Genomic DNA, 19,268 nt, shown 5'->3' on the forward strand with positions numbered 1-19,268 from the left:
CTATACTACCAGGAGCACTCCCCATTTACAACACAGACGTTTGCTAAGATATTGACAATGTGATTTCAACTACTGTCACTTCTGATTATCCCCTACCTTTCGCAAATTAGTTGCAGAAGAAAACTTCTGCCAAGGATAACTAAGAGTAGCACAGTGCTGGTGCACTGAACATGGAGACAATGAGTTGAAATATTATGAGAAATCAAAGTCGCCTTTCAGACCAAAGGTGTTGAATCTGAGGAGAGTGTGTCACTAGGGCTTATAGGCCCTGAGACTATTTTAGGGCCTGAATTGGGGGGTATAAAGCCGGTACATGTGACCCTTGAACACCACGGGTGGGAATTGAGTCCACGAGACACACATTTTCTTCTGCCTCTGCCACCTACCAGACAGCAAGACTGTCTCCCTCACTTCCTCCTCAGCCTTCTTCAATGTGAAGATGATGATGAAGACCTTTATGATGGTCCACTTCCAGTCAGTGAATAGTAAATGCACTTTTCCTTCCTCATGAATTTAATAACATTTTCTCTAGCTTACTTTATTGTAAGAATACAGTATATAATATATATGACATACAAAACACGTGTTAACTGTTTATGTTATTGGTAAGGCTTCCGGCCAACAGCAGTCAATTAATCTATTAGCAATGAAGTTTTAGGAGAGTTAAAAGTTCTATGCAGGCCGGGCGCGGTGGTTCACACCTGTAATCCTAGCACTTTGGGAGGCTGAGGTGAGTGGATCACCTCAGGCTGAGTTCAAGATCAGCCTGGCAACATGGTGAAACCCTGTCTCTACTAAAAATACAAAAATTAGCCGGGCATGGTGGCAAGTGCTTGTAATCCCAACTACTTGTGAGGCTGAGGTAGGAGAATCACTTGAATCCAGGAGGTGGAGGTTGTAGTGAGCCGAGATTGCGCCACTGTACTCCAACTTGGGCGACAGAGCAAGATTCCATCTCAAAAAAAAAAAATTCTGTGCAGATTTTTGTCTGTGCAGGGAGTCAGTGCCTCTAATGCCTGTGTTGTTCAAGGTCAACAGTATTTTAGAGCTTAATTTTCATTTTAATCAAGAAAATCTATTTCTTTCTTTCTTTTTTTTTTTTGAGACAGAGTCTTGCTCTATTACCCAGGCTGGAGTGCAATGGCGCAATCTCGGCTCACTGCAACCTCCACCTCCAGGGTCCAAGTGATTCCCTTGCCTCAGCCTCTTGAGTAGCTGAGACCACAGGCCTATGCTACCACACCTGCCTAATTTTTTTTTGTATTTTAGTAGAGACGGGGTTTCACCATGTTGGCCAGGATGGTCTCAATCTCCTGACCTTGTGATTCGCCCGCCTTGGTCTTTCAAAGTGCTGGGATTACAGGGGTGAGCCACTGCACCCTGCCAAGAAAATCTATATCTAAACCAGGACTGATAAAAGCTCCCCGACTGTTCCTCCTGCTGCAATAGTGCCTTTGCTGTTTTCCTAGTGCTCAGTCCACTTCGATACTTGTGGAGAAAATGCAAAGGCAGCAGAGATGAACTGGTGGGTAACTGGGAAGTGAGGACGAGGGCAGGAATAGGGGCAGATGCATGAACCATTGGCCATCACTTGAAGAGGGAGGACTGAAAGCACCACCTGGCTCAGATTAACCCCCAAAACTGTCCCCAGCACAGGGCAAGCACCAGGAAATACAACAGCAGACACTGGAGGTGGCGCTCATCTTGGCTCCTGTTTAATTTCAGTCAGATATTAAACATTTATAAATTTTTTATACAACAAAACAAGAACATGCAAAGTTACAAATATAGAAAATGTACATGCATGTTTCAAAGATCTGTTAATGGTGTCCACTTTGAATTCTTATATAAAACGATTCAGTGCACATTGTAAGCCTAAGGACAACGCAAAAGGGTTTCCCACATATTAAGTATTTAGTACCTTACAAAAAGTTAATGCATTAGACACTTCAGATGTTAACTGCTCTAAACAAAATTCCTAAGTCTGTCCTATGCTATATTTTATATACATATATATTTTTACATCAAATACTCACAAAGTGCAAGCCAATAACATTGCAGAAGAGTAATACATATCTGCTAGGTGACAATATCAAACAACTCGGAATAATTTTACCTTAATTAACGTTAACAGAATTTCTTTTTTCACTTCAAATCAATCATATTTCTGTCATCTCCAACCTAAGATATTTTTTAGATTGTCTCCCTATTCTTTGATTCAAAAGCCAATTACAGAAACTATAAACTTGACCTAATTCTGGTTTTTGACAATTATGAGACAGAGATAAAGAAATGCAAGCAGTTATTTTCTTTGCACATGGACCATTTTCTTCATGACATCATCCTCTATGATGCTGCTGCTTTCACAACTGCAGCTCTCCTCTATGTCCAAATCATTCTGGTTTCCAGGTAAATGGACAAAGATTTGCCTTCAGTGTCTAGAAGGTAACTGACTTTTCTGCTGCCTTAATTATCTATAGTTTAAAGAAAGGAATGCCACATATAGGTTCTTTAAACATCTAAAATGGGAGGTTGCTACAAGGGCACCATTCCCAAACATTAGATTTTTCAGTCCCAGAAGCCTTTCATATATGCTACAGTTATGTTCACTGTGAATATGTCCTCTAGCCAGAGGTTTAGTGTTGTGGCGATATTTACTCTTGATGAACAGTTGCTGTGTAGCCTGTACTGTGAAAGGCAAAACATCACCCCATTTCTCTGCAGACACAGAGCTCATGCTCCAGTGGGCTGAGCCTGCATCCCAAGAGCTAAGAATTTCTAGGATTTTTTTGAAAGAGTGTCATGCAGCCTCCTAACAAACTTGGCAGAAATGTTGTCAAGTTTTCTTAAAATGGAAAATATATCTAAATAGCTATGAAATCTCTGCTAAGACAGGGCATTAGTATACTGAGCTCTAGCCGCTGAAGGAGCCAGAGGTATCCAGGCAAAGGTATCTGAGACTGTTCTGAGATTTGTTTTAGCCCCAACCTGTTGCACTAAGTCCAAAAATACATCCAGATTAACCAATGATTATTTGCTGTTATATCTTTATTGGCCCAGTATTAGCAAAGGCCCATGATGAGCTCAATCAAAGGGGGTTTGACTAAACAGCATCTCAGGTCTGCTCTAGATTTTCCAGTGCCCATCAGTGCCAGGGGTATTGATTAGGCTATCAGGGACAAAGAAGCAAGAATGAGACACCACCACTAAAAGGGCTGCAGGTGGATACCCCCTTGACCTGGAAAAAGATTAGAAAGATGGTGGAAACAGGAAGACCTTCCTCATCCCACTATCAGGAAGATGAGGAAAGAGATCAGGAGGATCACAGGTGGGGAGGAGAAGAGGACCATGCTCGATCCTCTCTGGTAATAGGCCTGGGATTCCTTCTCGTACTGAGTGATACACATCTGCTCAACCACGCGCTCCATCATCTTCACGTCGGTCTCAGTGAAGTTCTCCCCTTTGGTGGTGGTGGTGACTGTGTGCTGCTTAATCGTGACGTTGACGCAGTCGTGCACAAAGTTGTTCTGGTTGCTGTACTGATCCACGGGCTTGTAGTATACTTGGCTGGGGTAACGGTACATGTTTTCACGATAGTAACGGTCCTCATAGTCATTGCCAAAATGTATGAGGGGCCTGCTCATGGCACTTCCCAGCATGTAGCCACCAAGGCCCCCCACCACTGCCCCAGCCGCTGCAGCACCAGCCATGTGCTTCATGTTGGTTTTTGGCTTACTGGGCTTGTTCCATTGATTGTGGGTGCCACCTCCTTGACCCCAGCCGCCACCATGAGGCTGTCCCCAGCCACCACCATGGGGCTGTCCCCAGCCGCCACCATGGGGCTGTCCCCAGCCGCCACCATGGGGTTGCCCCCAGCCACCACCATGAGGCTGCCCCCAGCCACCACCCTGGGGTGGGTAGCGGTTGCCTCCAGGGCTGCCCTGGCCTGGGTATCGGCTCCCCCCAGTATTCCATCCTCCAGGTTTCGGGCGCTTCTTACAGAGGCCCAGGTCACTCCATGTGGCCACAAAGAGAACCAGCATCCAGTAGCCAAGGTTCGCCATGATGACTGTTCTGCAAAATGAAGAGGAGAACATCAGAGTCCCATATTTATGCTGAAACTACTAAATACTTGCTACATAATGAATGAGTGCACAGCAATGGCATCAGCTGCTCAGTATAAACACTCTTCCCACCCTGTACTTTTCTGAAGCACTTAGGACAAAAACAATGGTCAGAAAAGGCTGAACACAACCCTTTCTCCTGCTCCAAGAACAAATCTTGCCCTAAGTTAATTGCTGGCTCTGTTCCTGGAAACTTGATAAAGGTGGAATGCCAGCAATGTTATTTATAAGAAAAATTGCTTCTGATGAGTAAGCTGCACATGGACTGCGAGGAACCATAAACTTTTGGGGGAGTTCCTTAGGGCCGTGATTCTTCCTGCTCTAAAGCAGGAAGTAGGCACGTCCTGGTGAGAACCCTTGAAGCTGTGTCCACCAGGCTGTTATAGGGCATATCAGCTCCTGTTGGGGATGGGGCTCGTATGCCAAGAGTAATCCTTTACCCACCAATATGGATCTCATTCCTTGTACCTAAGCAGTCACTTGAGGGGGTTGGGAGTGAAGACAAGTCCTTGGCTGATGTGTGGAACACCACAAGGACCCTGGTGCGTCCCCTTCTAAGGAACCTGAGGCTAGCAAAGCCTATAGTGTAGCCTGTGGAAGTCTTGTGAGTGTAATGTCTAGTTAGGAAGACTCCAAGGGGGTGTGGCAACACAGTAATTACATATCTTTCTAAATAATCGGTTCAATGTCTTCTCTCCTCTGTAGGAATGTAAGCAGGGAACAAGCATCTCTTGTTCACTACTGTATCCTCAGGGGCTAGAGCAGTGCCTGGACAGAGCAAGACACAATAGATATTTGTGATGTGAAAGAATTAATATCCCCTCAGCATAGAATGCCAAGAAGAATTTCTTCAAAGGAATTCTCAGTACAAGTCTACTAGAAATGAAACATCCAGGCTTTTGGGAGTCTACTTGAAAATTCATCTCTCTCTCTAGACAGGTGGATGGGGCTGCTCAGATAGGGGTAGTGGGCTGTGTTCACAAGACAGGCAGTCACTGACTCGATGAATGAGTTTTAGTTCATTTAATATTTTGTGAGTGATTTATTTTCTTCTAATTTTTGTACCGAAACAAAAAATAAATCAAACATCCAGAATGACAATTTATGACCCTTTGGAGAATGTACATTCATGACATTAAAAATCTTTTTTCAGATTAAAGAGCTCATTTACCCTGGGTATTTAGCTAGAAGAGCAGAGACCTATGACAATAGTAAAATGATTGCTAAACAGTACCTGCTGTACCCTAGGTCAAATCCTAGGCTCCAAATCATCACTGTGTGCCATAAAACCTAAAATGGCATAAACTGTAACAAATGAGATTAGTCTTGTGCCAGTGCTGGGATTATCTGCAAATTTTTTTCCCTCTCTTTCTTTTTTAAAATTTTTTTTAAAACAATGCCTAGCTTTTTGAAATATAATTCACATACCATATAATTCACCACATAACATGTACAGTTCAATAGTTTTTAGTACATTCATTTAATGAAATGTGCAACCATCACTGTTGTCAGTTTTGGAACATGTTTGTGAACTCAGAAAGCCCATACCTTTAACTATCATCCAATTAGTTGCACATTTTTTAAAAATTAGAAAATTATTTTCATCTCCTTCATAAATAATGACTAAATTAGATAATATTAGAAAAAATATGAAATAAATAAACATCCTGTTTATGTTTCTACTAACATTGAAATGGAAAGTTTTGTCTTGGTGGTCATTAAGTAAATCAAAACATATTTGAAAGTTACAAGTGGAGTTAAAGTACGTGCACTCAGGTCATGACAGTTAAGGTTTTTGGAGGCCCTTTTAGGTGCGGGTCTGAAGAGCAGGTTCTTTGCAGGCCTGCTTCCTTGATGAGTCCCCATGATCTCGTGGGGCCCAGCTCTTGGCCTCCCTGCTACTCACACACCCCAGGAACTCAAACTAGGGGACCATCCCCTCAATCAGTAACTTTCAATCTAAAGGGCTTTTATGTCAGCACCTTCTCCATTCACTCCCACGAGACAAATCCAGCCAATGCTCTAGAGTGACTGAATTTTCTCTCTCACAGCATACTTTGGATATCAGCAAATCCCAGCAGCTCTACCCTGAAAATCAATCTGAAGCACTTTGGCTTCTCACATTTTCCAACAGGACCATCTTAGTTGGTGCTTCTATCACTTCTCACCGGATTCCTTCAACGGCCTCCCAAACAGCCTCCCTGCTCCTCTCCTGGCCCCCACTGAGTGTTGCGGGTCACATTGTCTACTTCCCTTGTCCCTCAGTGAAGCTCCTTTGTACTCTGGATAAAACACAAAGTCGTGGCCATGCTGGCTGGGCCCCATGTGACCTGGTTCAGGCCTCCCACCACTCCTCACACCCGACAAGCACGTCCTGTCTCAGGGCTGTTGCACTTGCTGCTCCCTGGTCCTAGAAGGCTCTTCCTCCAGCTACTCATGTGGCTAAAGTCTGCTCAGGGGGGCTCTTCCTATCACTCTATCTAAAATAGCACCCCCGAGCCCATTCCCTTTCCTGGCTTCATTATTCTCTGGAGCAGTTACAACTACTTTAGGTATTATGTCATTTATTGTGTGCTTCTTGTTCATGTTCTCCACTGGTGTGCAGGCTCCTTTGGTGGGGGGGTTGGTTTTGCTCACAGCAGTGTCCCTAGACATAGCACTTGACCCACAGACATGCAAAATAAATGCTGGACAAATGAATGAGTGGGAAAACACATTTCCTTATAAAGCATAAGGAATAATCAAACTAAACACTAAATATTTATAATGGATGTACAAAGAGAATCATATTTATAAATTTACAAAATACTATTTTCAATAAAAATAAGAAAAACAAAAATATAAAAAAAGAATAACAAAACAAAACAAATAAAAATAAATACTATTTTCTACAATGGCCAGCTAACATTTTCAATTCAGTTAAATAAATATGCATTTCATGTGCCAGCTACTGCAGTAGACTCTGGCTGGCTGGATCTATCAGCAAATCCCTGAAATGGGCAAGCTGGGAGGACGAGGAGACTGCAGGGAATGACACTGAGTCGGGCTTTGAACGTTCCTCATTTAAAACTGTAAGAGTTAATGATCTATGAGCTCTTAGAGATACCTGAACAGGCAAGAACATGGCATAGTGAGGGAAGCACAGAGGAGAACCAAGCACAGAAGGTGGGTGGGGCCAGACAATTTTGAAGTGGAGATGGATGGTGAGAGGACACTGCATGTCTGGGGACCTATTCATCTAGGATACTCTCTGTCAGCAGTCAGGTAGCAGTCTAGTCCTCTGGCATATTTCAAGATATTCTATTAAGTATATGGTAGTGGTCAACACTTGTTTATTACTAAGAAGAATACTAAGAATACGCTAAGAAACATGACAGGGATGTCCACTGTCATGGGACTCAAGATGCTGTCCAAGGCCATATGCAAAGAAGTAACAGGTGTAAGAATGGCAAGAAAAGAGCTCTAGCTGACAGTATTTGCAAATAGTATGATCATGCACATAGAAAATCCAACAGAATCAACAGGGGTAACATGAGAACCAACACTAGCATGCAAGACTGTGGGACAGAAGGTCAGCTTACAAAAATCAACAGCATTTCTCTACACTAGCAATAACTGACCAGAAGAAAATATAGATATTCACAGTAACAACCAAACTGTAAAGTGGCTAGGAAATAATTAAGAAAAGACTTCCAATGGGTGAAAAATTATAACTCGAATACAAAGAACATAGCAGATAATCTGAAAAAAAATGGAGAGGCATTTCATGGTCTTGATTGTGATAACTCAGATTTATAAAGATGTCCATTATCCTCAAATGAACTGGTCATCTCAATAAAATACCAGTTAAAATTCCAGGTGGATTTTTTGACAAGTTCAATAAACTCATATGGGGAAGAAAATGCCCATGAATAACAAGGTCAACCTTAAAAAAAAGTGCAAAGAGGAGGGAATCTGCCAAAGCAGACATGAAATCACTAAAAAACCACAGTGAGGAAGACTGGACGGTAAAGATGGGGAGACCAAAGGACACAGAGGAGCAAGGTGAGAGAGAAGCTCATGTAGATACACTTTAGCGCGGACTTGATGTGTGCTGATGCGGGCATCACAAATAAATAAAGGAGGAAGGTTTCATGCTTCTGGGAAACAAGAAAAAGAAAACTGGATCCCTAACTACATGCACAACTTAACTCTAGATGGATCCAAGACTTACATGTGAAAGGCACAAGTATGGTTCTAGAAGAGGAAAATATTGGCAAACGTCTTTGTGACCTGGAGGAGGAATGGGGGAAGACCTTTTCAAACAAAAAGCACAAACCATAAGGCAAATAACTGATGCATTTGATTACATCCTCAAAGACCTAAAGACAAAAATACCATTTGACCCAGTAATCTCATTACTAGGTATATAACCAAAGGAATATAAGTCATTCTATTACAAAGACACATGCACATGTATTTTCATTGCAACACTATTCACAACAGCAAAGACCTAAATGTCCATCAATGATAGACTGAATAATGAAAATGTGGTATATATACACCATTGAATACTATGCAACCCCTGAAAAGAGTGAGATCATGTTCTTCGCAGGGATGTGGATGGAACTGGAAGCCATTATCCTTAGCAAACTAACACAGGAAGAGAAAACCAAATACTGCATGTTCTCATTTGTAAGTGGGAGTTAATGATGAGAACACATGGACATGTGGAGAAGAACAACACACATTAGGGCCTATCAGAGGGTGGTGGAGGGAGAGGATCAGGAAAAACAACTAATGCGTACTACGCTTAGTACCTGGGTGATGAAGTAATCTGCATAACAAACCCCCATAACACAAGTTTACCCATGTAACAAACCTGCATTTATACCCTTGAATTTAAAAGTTAAAAAAAAATTTAAAGATTCTTGTTCAACATGATAAAGCTGACTCTGGACAAAGTTAATAGAAAGAGTACACAATGGTAAAAGGGACTTGTAGTAGTTAAAACCAACAGAGGATTCTAGAACTTGCAAGGAATTCTTACAGAGCATTAAGAGACAGTAATTCCAACACAAATAAATGGTCAAAAGAAACTGATAATTTATCTAAGAGAAAAACCCAAAAGGATAGAAAAATATAATCAAAATCATTAAGAATATGACAAAAATGAAACAAAAATGATATAACACTTATGTGTATCAGAATAGCAAAAAAAAAAAAAATATATTTTTTAAGAAAGCTGAAAAATGTGAGGATTTGGAACCTACATGGCTATCAGAGGAACATGGATAATATGACTGAATAGAAAAGGTGAAATAAAGTAAATGATTATTCAACTCAGAAAGAGAAGAAAACAGAAAACTGCAAAATTGCCATAGTTATAAATTAATAGTAGAGATGAAAGAATTTAACAAATAAAACCCAGAAAAATATGGAATTTCTAAATAAAATTAAGAGTTATTTGAAAATGTAACACACACATCACTAGAAAACATATCTCTATATTGAGAAAACATATCTCTATAAGAGGAAATAGCCTTAGAGAATGCTTTAAAATAATAATAAATTACTATATACAACTATCCTTAATGAATAAAAATATCTCTGAGATGGATTGTCTTTCTGTTAAAATGTAAATTATAAAAATCAATTTGAGAGTTAATGTATTTAACAAATATTTATGGAATAACTAGTATGTGCCAGTTTCTTTTTGTTGTTGTTGTTGTTTCTTTTCTGGTAGAGAAGAGGTCTTGCTATGTTGCCCAGGCTCATCTCAAACTTTTGGGCTCAAGCGATCTTGCTGCCTTGGCTTCCCAAAGTGCTGAGATTACAGGTGTGAGCCACCATGCTCAGGCAGTATGTGTCATCTTAAAAAAAAATAGAAGACTAGAATTGACCAAAAACCATAGAAGAAATGGAGAAAAAAGCTGTCAAAAATTACACATTGTAATATATTTATAGTACTGTAACTTTTTTTTGAGATAGTGTCTCACTCTGCCACCCAGGCCAGAGTGTGGTGGCATGATCTCAGCTCTCTGTAACTTCCCAGCAACGGGCTCAAGTGATCCTTCCGAGTAGCTGGGACCATAGGTATGAACTACAATGGCTGGCTATTTTTTTGTATTTTTAGTAATGATGGGGGTCTTTCCATATTGTCCAGGCTGGTCTTGAACTCCTGGGTTCAACCAATCTGCATGCCCCATCCCCCAAAGTGCTGGGTTTATAGGTGTGAGCCACACCTATACACCTATACATAGGTGACCCACAATATATAGGTGACCCCCAATATATGCCTGGCACAATAATTTATTGATTAGCTTAACATATATTTTAAGTGTCAGAATTTTAAGGGTCAAGAATTGTGCTAGGGGATGAGGACAGTTGTGAGTAAGATACTTAGCTTGGTGGGCTTAAGGACCAAAAAGATCAAATCTGAGGAGACCCATGATATAGCGGCAGGGGGACTGCTGAGACTAGGAAGGTGGTGAGGGTCATATCAGGAGGGCCTCATGGGCCACAGAGAGAAATTTCTATCTTCTTCTGAAAGCAGTGCGGAGCCAGTAAAGGGTCTTAGTAGGACAGTAATGTCATAGAATTGTTTTTTTTTAAAAAGCTCAGCTCAAGCCTGTAATCCCAGCACTTTGGGAGGTTTAAGCAGGAGGATTGCTTGAGCCCAGGAGTTTGAGACCAGCCTGAGCAACATGGTGAAACCTTATGTCTAGAAAATATTTTTTCTTCAATAGAAGAAAATTTAGTGGGGCAAGAAAGGAAATGGAGAGACCAGTTAAGAAATTACTGCAAGAAGATGGTGGTGTGGCCTGGGATGGAGTCCATGCAGTTGGCAGGCTGTGAATAAATGAGACATATTTTACAGAAAGAGCCAATGAGACTTGCTGGTTGAGTGGATGGAGGAGTGAGAGTTGCCCAGGTCTGGGGCCTCCATAACCAGGGAGATGGTGGTGATGCTACCTACTGAAATAGGACAAATTGGTGGAGGGCCATGCTTGGGAAAGAAAACCAAGAGTTTCCATTTGGACATGTAAACTTTGCCACATCTATGAGACATTCAAGTGGCAGTATCAATTTAGGCAATTGTTATGGAAATCTGGAACTCAGGAGAGATAAATATTTGGGCATCTTCGCCTGACATGTGTTTAGAGCCAATGGGATAAAGGGCCAAGATTCAAATGCTAGTATGCAGATGGGCACACTAGCTCCTGCCATGGGAGCCTCCTCTCACACAGGTGCCAAAATCCAAAAAAATGGTACCCAGCTTATTTTAACAGTTTAGTTAAAGAAGAATACACTGTGACCCATATGGATTATTTTAGGAATACAAGAATGGCTGAAAATCAGGAATCTATTAATAGGTTAGGAAGAAAAAAGATTTTCTTCAGATATTGAAAAGTTTTCAATGAAAATCAATATTCATTCCTAAATTTTTAAAAATTAAAGCTATTTTTAAAATGTTTCTATAGAACTGGAATGATAGTCTCTTTCCATCATAAAGAATTGTTGTCACGAACACAAAAGCACACAGTATCATAATTTTAAGAGGAAAAGCATTCTCATTAATGTGGTAAACAATAATCTATTACTTTTATTTGATTAGGTTATTCTATAAATTCATCTAGGTATAATTCTTTTATCTGGAAAATTCAGGAAAATCTCAAAAAATGTCTTAGAACAAATAAGTGAGTTTAATAGGGTGGTAGTTTTTTAAATCAACAAATCAAAACTCAGTGAGTCCCTAAATCAGCTATAATTAAAGATTTCATGGGGAAAAACATCATAATGGCAGTAAAAATTGAAAATATCTAGGATTTAATCTGAAAATAAGTAGTAGGAAAGCTACAAAATTTTACTGAGACATAAAAGAAGACTGGAAAAAGAGAAAGACATACAACACTTTTTGCTCAGGGAGCCAATATTGAAAAATACCAAGTTATCAGTAAATAATCCCCAAAGTAAACACAATTTCAGTCAGAATTGAAAGGTAATTTTACAACCCCCTGTTTGCTTTGGATCTCTCAGATTTTTTGGACAGGTGAATTAAAAAGAAAATAAATAAGGAAGCATCAGACTTACATTTCACTCAGACCAAATGGACGTAAACAGACAAATACAGGACATTCCATCCAACAACTGCAGAATACACATTCTTCTAAACAGCACATGGAGCATTCTCCAGGATAGATCATATGTTAGGCCATAAAACAAGTTTTAACCAACTTAATTAGACTGAAATCATATTAAGTTTCTTTTCTGAGCACAATGGTATACAACCAGAAATTAATAGGAGAAACCAACATTACCCAGATCTCAAAGTCCCACAAAAAACCGCAAGAAACCATCCTGGTAAACATGGTGAAATCTCGTCTCTACTAAAAATACAAAAATTAGTCAGGTGTGGTGGTGCGTGCCTATAATCCCAGCTACTCAGGAGGCTGAGGTAGAGTAATTGGTTGAACCTGGGAATCAGAGGTTGCAGTGAGTTGAGATTGCACCACTGTATTCCAGCCTGGTGACGAGCAAGACTCCATCTCAAAAATAAACAAACAAACAAACAAAACACACCCACAAAACACACACACACACAAGAAAATGACAGTATAGGCCAATATCCCTGACGAACCTAGGTGAAAACATTCTTAACAAAATTCTAGCAAAGCAAATTCAACAGCTCATTAAAAAGATAATTTACCATGATAAAACGGGATCTATCCAGGGATGCAAGGATGGTTCAACATACACAAATCAGTAAGTGTGATATATCACATTAACAGAATGAGACAATAAACATAAAATCATTTCAACAGATGCAGAAAAAGCATTTGACAAAATTCAACATTCTTGCATAATAAAAACTCTCAATGAATTAGGTATAGAAGGATTGTACCTTGACACAATAAAGGCCACATATAACAAAGTTGCAGCTAACATCATACTTAATGATGAAAAACAGAGCTTTTCCTCTTAGATCTGAAATGAGACAAGGATGCCACCTTCACCAAATTTTAGGATTGTTTTTCTATTTCTCTGAGAATGTCATTGGTATTCTGATAGGAATTCTACTGAAGCTGTAGATCACTTTAGATAGTACGGACATTTTAACAATATTAATTATTCCTCCATGAGTACAGGCTTTCTATTTGTGTCTTCTTCAATTTTTTTCATCAGTGTTTTATAGTTTTCAGCATAGAGATCTTTCACTATCTTGGCTAAATTTATTCTGAAATATTTTATTTTGTAGCTATTGTAAATGGGACTTTCTTTTTGTTTCTTTCCAGAGAATTCACTGTTGGCATATAGAAACACTACTGATTTTTATATGTTAATTTTGTACGCTGCAACTTTACTGAATTTATTAGTTCTGATGGTTTTCCAGTGGAGTCTTCAGGGTTTTTTAAGTATAAAATCGTCTCCAAATAGGAACAATTTAACTTTTTCCTTTCAAATTTGGATGCTCTTTATTTCTTTTGTCTCACTGTCCTGGCTAGGACTTTCAGTATTATAGGTTGAACAGAACTGGTGAATGTGAGCATACTTTTCTTGTTTCAGATCTTAGAGGAAAAGCTCTCTTTCTAATTTTGTACACAATACATATAATCTTATCTGTCAAATTAAAAAACAAATAAATTTGAAAAAGAATTCAAAAGGGATTTGAAAAGACATAATGAAATGATACTCAAAACTCAAATGACTGGAGAAAATTTTTAATGAGAAGATAATCCAGAGTGTATTTGACCTGCTAGGTGTTAAGAGTTAACAGTAAGATCGCATGGCATTGGTGCATGAGCAGAAAGGCAAAACAATGGAACCAGAGAGAGGGTACAAAAAGATCCATAAGTTACTCCATGAATAACTCCAATAAGTTATTCATCTTATTCCCATTTATGGATGGAAAATGAGAGTCAGAGCTGGTAAGAACTTATCCCAAGGTTTTAGCAGCCCAAGGTGTTGGAGCTGAGATCCAAATACAGACACCAAAGCCTTCCAGCCCATATAACATATTACAACTTGAAGCTTAATTAGTTACATTGGGAAGTGGCAAATGTCAAACAGCCCCCCAACCTTCACCCCATAATGTCCCTTGTCTTTCTGAGCTAAGTAAACTCTCTTGTTATATTTTAATCTTTTGAGGTCCATAAAGAACTTGATCTGAGCTATATAAAATGTTGCACAAAAATTGGTGGTAGGGGTTTTTCACGGCACCCAGAAGCCACAAACTGAATAGAGCAAAGGGTCCCCAACATGATCCATCATCAAAATTACCCGAAAGAGATTCTGAAAAACAACATTGCCGGAACCCAAACCAAGCCAGCCGCAGAGTGCTTAGCAATGGGATTTGTGATCTATAAAAGCTTCTCAGGGAACTGGCACCCATGATTAGGCTTCATTCAGTGCTAGGCCCTCAGGGGTCTAATCTTTAACATTTATAATGCTTTTCATTAAAGGGTTACCTCCCTTAAAGTGATCACACAATACTGTAACAGTTTAAGTAGAATATACTTGGAGAAAAAGGACTGGTTAACACATTGAGAGAAAAAAAAAAATTCTCCCCGCTGTGAGAATTGCTGCACACACTATTCACTTAGGAGTTATTTTATAATGCTGTAGCCATCACTGGGTTAGATATAGACATGTTTTGAATGTTTAACATGCAGCAGTTCACAGAGGATATAGTTGCCTTGGAAGAAGAAATAAGATCTGAAAAGGGAGAATGGACAAGGTAAGTTAAAACTAAAGTTTAGAGAATCTTTCACCGTGGTTTGGCCAGTTGGTTGAGAGCCATGTTCAGTGTCAATGTGGTGCAGAAATATCTGTTATGTTACTGTTGTTGTTTAATTACATTATTTTTAAAATGGCCACTCCCTTATATAATTCAGCATAATTCTAAAAATCTGTGGCCATTTCCCTGCAAAATCAAGGTGATTTTACAAGAAATGAGGTGTGAGTTACACAGATGAACCCAAGTGGCCTCTGGATCAGAGGCCCGTGATCACAGCCTTTCCTGACCCTCATTTTCTGTGACAGTTGGTGACTTTCAACTGTCATAAGGCCACAGAGGTTCTGCAGGATATGTACAATCTGTTGTGGCTCAGCTAAACTGGATTTGTGCCTCCAAGAAGACAGAAAGCTTAGACATGGCTGAAATTGTTCAGTTTTGAAAAAGTTTCAGGAGTCCTTAACAACAACAAACTAGAATTGATAAACGAATCTAAGAACTGATTCTTAAAAAAAAACCCAATATACACCTGACCAACATGAAGAAATCCCATCTCTACTAAAAATACAAAATTTGCTGGGCATGGTGGTGCATGCCTATAATCCCATCTACTCAGGAGGTTGAGGCAGGAGAATCGCTTGAACCTGTGAGGTGGAGGTTGCGGTGAGCCGAGATCACGCCATTGCACTCCAGACTGAGCAACAAGAGCGAAACTCTGTCTCAAAACAAACAAACAAACAACAACAACAACAACAAAACAACAGCAAAAAAATCCCAATATACAAATTACTAAATTACTAAGTAACTAAAAAAAATTAGAAAAAGGAAACAAGGTTGGTTAAAAATCTTTTATTCTAAATAGCAAATATAACAAGCTCTCCTTTCTTTCACACACAGAAAACTGTGGTCCATTTCATTAAAAAAATTAAAACCTGTGGGCCAGCCATGGTGGGTCACACCTGTAATCCCAGCACTTCGGGAGGTTGAGGCGGGTGGATTATGAGGTCAGGAGATTAAAACCATCCTGGCCAACATTGTGAAACACCGTCCCTACTAAAAATACAAAAATTAGCTGTGCGTGGTGGCACGTGCCTGTAGTCCCAGCTACTTGGGAGGCTGAGGCAGGGGAATTCCTTAAACCCGAGAGACGGAGGTTACGGTGAGCTGAGATCTCGCCACTGCACTCCAGCCTGGGGACAGAGTGAGACTTTGTCTCAAAAAAAAAAAAAAAAAAAAAAAATTAAAACCTGTGAGCTATTTTTTAAATGTCCTTATTTAGTGAGAACAATATATAATGTATCCACTAGAAGAAAATTAAGATCACCTACAATTTCAATTAAAATGTCCATTTTCTGTGCCTTTCCTTTCAGATTTTTCACATATGCATTCATGTTAGAGTAAGCAGGTGCAGTTTAGTAACCCACTTTTTTTACTTACCAGTTTCCCCCCACATATCACAGACTCCAAAATAATAAGTTTTGATGGTTATATAATGTTCATTTCAGTTAACGTGTCATAATTTTCTTAGCTACTGCCCTGCTGTTATACATTTAGGCTGTTGGCCAGTTGATTCTAATTTTAGATCATTCTGCTAGGAATATGTGCCTGCTTTTTTGTTTGGTTCTTCCATTGCAGGTGAATTCTCAGGAGTGGGGTTTCTGGGTCACAGCTTACAATTTCTTAATGCATCACCAGATTGTTTTACAAAAGGGTTGTACTGGCTCAAAATGCCCCCAATAATGCATACATAGCAAGAGTGAGTTTTACATAGTTGGTCAATCTTTGCAACAGACGCAGGAAGCAGGCATCATTTCCTCCATTCTATGAATGGACAAAAGAAGGATCAGGAAATTAAGTAGCCTGTCCAAAGTCGCAAAATTGACTGCAGAACCATCTTTCTGATCCCAAAGAGCTGCCGCTTCCCGGACACTTGAAAATGCCAAGTTTTGGGCAACCTTCCAGCAAGTTACTATTACTCATTTTGGTTAGTTTAATAAACGTAAAATGATAACCCCAACATGCTCTAATTTGCATTTTATTGTGTAAATGACTCATCATTTCATTATTTATCTATTATAATCTTAATATTTTTTTTTCAGTATGGAAAACTTCTGTTAGATACAAATAACATACAAATGACATCCTACCTCTCTGCCTGCCTTTCCCCTTTCTGGTTAGCTCTTTTTCACTGTAAGACTTTCTCAGTGTTTGTGTAAGTAAAATTGCTTCTTTCCTTTGGTGATTTTTCCTTTCTCCTACAAATCTAAGAGTGTTGTTGATTTTTCCAGAGGTTTAACATATTTTTCCAATTTCCTGTTCCTATGTTTCTGATAATTATATTTGTAAAAATCCTCAATCCTATTCTACCAGGAGTTTTTCCTAAGGAAACGGGGAAACATCTCAAATGTTCTACATATGGGGAACTGCTAATTAAACCGTGATGCTCTAATAACAAGAAAATAACGTGGTCATGAAGATCCTCAACATTACAGCAGTGAAATTGCACTGTGTTGTGTGAGAATCTGGAGGCTAGGAAACAAAAACAGGGAGCTGTGGTTTTGCGATGGCGAGGATGGATGTGACAGTGGTGGAATTACGAGGTAAAAAAAAAAAATTGATTTCCTACAGCCACTACAAAGAGAAGGACAAAAAATTCCTTAAAAAGGATCATAAACATGGATTTCTCCCCATTGTTTTAATAATGAAACGTGAAGGCGCCTGCCTCACAGGTGGGAAGCCCGGTGACCCAAGGGTCGTCATCCGAGACTGGTTGTCCATTGGAGCCCCCCATGGCCAGCGTTCTTCCTCTAGGGGACGGGGAGGAGTGTGACAGGCCAAGCGGGGGTCGCCGTCGCACCTGGGGCCCGGAGGCAGAACCGCAGCTCCTCCCTCCCTGCAGGTCTCGAACAGAAGGCGGGGCCTGCCGGGACCCCGCCCCCACAGAGGCCCGAGGCCCCGCCCCCGCCCGCCCGCGTGGGCCCCTTCCTCACGCGGTGGCGACAGCTGCTCGGCTGCGGCCTCCCTCGGAGAAACTCCGGCCGAGAGGATGAAGGGCGGGGCCGCCTCCCGGGAGCAGTGAGGCGGCTGCGGCGGTAGGCCCTGCGGCGCTCCGTAACTCCCCCGGCGGGCGCCCGCCTCCCCATCTCCACAAGCACCCTCTGGGTATCCGGGAAGCGCCGGGCCTTGCCGAGCGGCGTCCTGGGTCCCGACCCCGGCCTCCGAGGGGCGACCGACGGCGCAAGGACCGGGCCCCGCTGCCCCCAGGCCCCCCTACTCGCCCCGCGCCCCGCAGAGCCCGCTGGCGGCCCTCCGGGAGTTCCCTGGTCGCTGGGCCGGACCCACGGCTGGGTGCAGGGGGCGCTGCGACACCCGGCGCGCCACCGACCTCCCTCCAGGGGCTCCGCCAGCTCCCCCACCCCCCTCGCGGAGTGAAGGGAGGGTTCCTAACCCGAAAAGCGGAGCCAAGCCGCCCCACCTGAGCCGAGACCAGGGCACTGGGGCAGGCCCGAGACCCGTCACGTGCCCTCGGGGCAGTCCCCCGCCCCTCCTTACCGCGGTCCCGACGCTGTCCGGTCGGGCGCCCTCGCACCTGGGGCCCGAGGCCCGGGGTCATCACTCGGCCTCAGCGGCTCGTCTGCCCCTGCCCGTGTCCCCGCCACCCCCGGTGTTTACCTGTCTCGGTCGTGAGGCGAGGAGAAGCTCGCGGCGCCGCGGCTGTCAGCGACTGGTGCGGAGGGCAGGCGACGCGCGGGGCCAATGGGGGACGGACGCTGGGCGGGGAAGGGAGGCGGCGGCGCTCGCGGGCGGAGGTCGGCGCGGGGACCAATTGCCGCGCGGACTGGCGCACACTCCGTGCCCGCGGCGGGCAGCCGGCCGAGGTTTGTGTTAAAGGGTGCGGCGCTCCGAAGCAGGGCAGGGAATGAGTCACCAGAAAAAACGAGTTGAGATTCGCTTGAACACTTGCATCAGTTGATACCGCCTCCGGGTGCCATCGCTCCCTGACGTGGCTCATTGACTGTAAAAATCATCTTTAATTGGAAATTCGGCCCAAAGCTCCAGCTCCCCGTTACATAATGTAGAACTCGAGAAAATGAAGGGGAATGAGGAAGCAATTTCTGGAACTTTGGCAACCAGAAATTTCTAAAGAGGAAAACAAAAATGTTGCTTACCCTGGATTGAGATCAATATTTATAAATTTTCACATAAACTCTTAAATTTTGAGGCCTAGAAAGGACACTGGCTATCACCTGTTCATTCACTTTGTCCTTTTTTTAAGGCAAAAAAGATGATTTAGGTGGTTATATTAATAAAAATGAGAAAAATGAACTCCGTTTAAAAAACTCTCATCACATTACCTGAGATACCTTCTATGAAACAAGGTGGTGTGTTCTTGCCCAGGATTCCTGCTGACAACTTTGGCAGAGGTTTGT

The 19,268-nt window shown here is 41.7% G+C and overlaps 1 protein-coding gene and 1 pseudogene across 3 annotated transcripts; one reads left to right on the top strand and one right to left on the bottom strand.

Moving 5' to 3' along the window:
- Window positions 1–1,693: 1,693 nt before the first annotated feature.
- On the bottom strand, window positions 1,694–18,595 carry PRNP (prion protein (Kanno blood group)). 3 transcript variants are annotated; one of them, XM_039479609.2, is made up of 2 exons: window positions 18,511–18,595; window positions 1,694–4,074 (listed from the first exon to the last, which is right to left on the bottom strand). In XM_039479609.2, exon 2 carries the CDS (start codon window positions 4,062–4,064, stop codon window positions 3,282–3,284), a length of 783 nt encoding a protein of 260 aa, XP_039335543.1. In that variant the 5' UTR covers window positions 4,065–4,074; window positions 18,511–18,595; the 3' UTR covers window positions 1,694–3,281. The 3 variants fall into 3 exon arrangements, with proteins under 3 accessions (XP_039335543.1, XP_074262390.1, XP_074262391.1); XM_074406289.1 differs by lacking the exon at window positions 18,511–18,595 and adding an exon at window positions 18,391–18,454; XM_074406290.1 differs by lacking the exon at window positions 18,511–18,595 and adding an exon at window positions 8,338–8,361.
- Window positions 17,821–19,268, top strand: part of LOC101039129 (small ribosomal subunit protein eS4-like) — a 41,554-nt pseudogene continuing 40,106 nt past the window's right edge.

Source organism: Saimiri boliviensis, chromosome 9, assembly GCF_048565385.1.
Source record: "Saimiri boliviensis isolate mSaiBol1 chromosome 9, mSaiBol1.pri, whole genome shotgun sequence".
NCBI lineage: Eukaryota > Metazoa > Chordata > Mammalia > Primates > Cebidae > Saimiri > Saimiri boliviensis.

Coding starts and splice junctions, on each gene's coding strand:
- PRNP (XM_039479609.2), bottom strand. CDS start 4,064: ATGGCGAACCTTGGCTACTGGATGCTGGTTCTCTTTGTGGCCACATGG.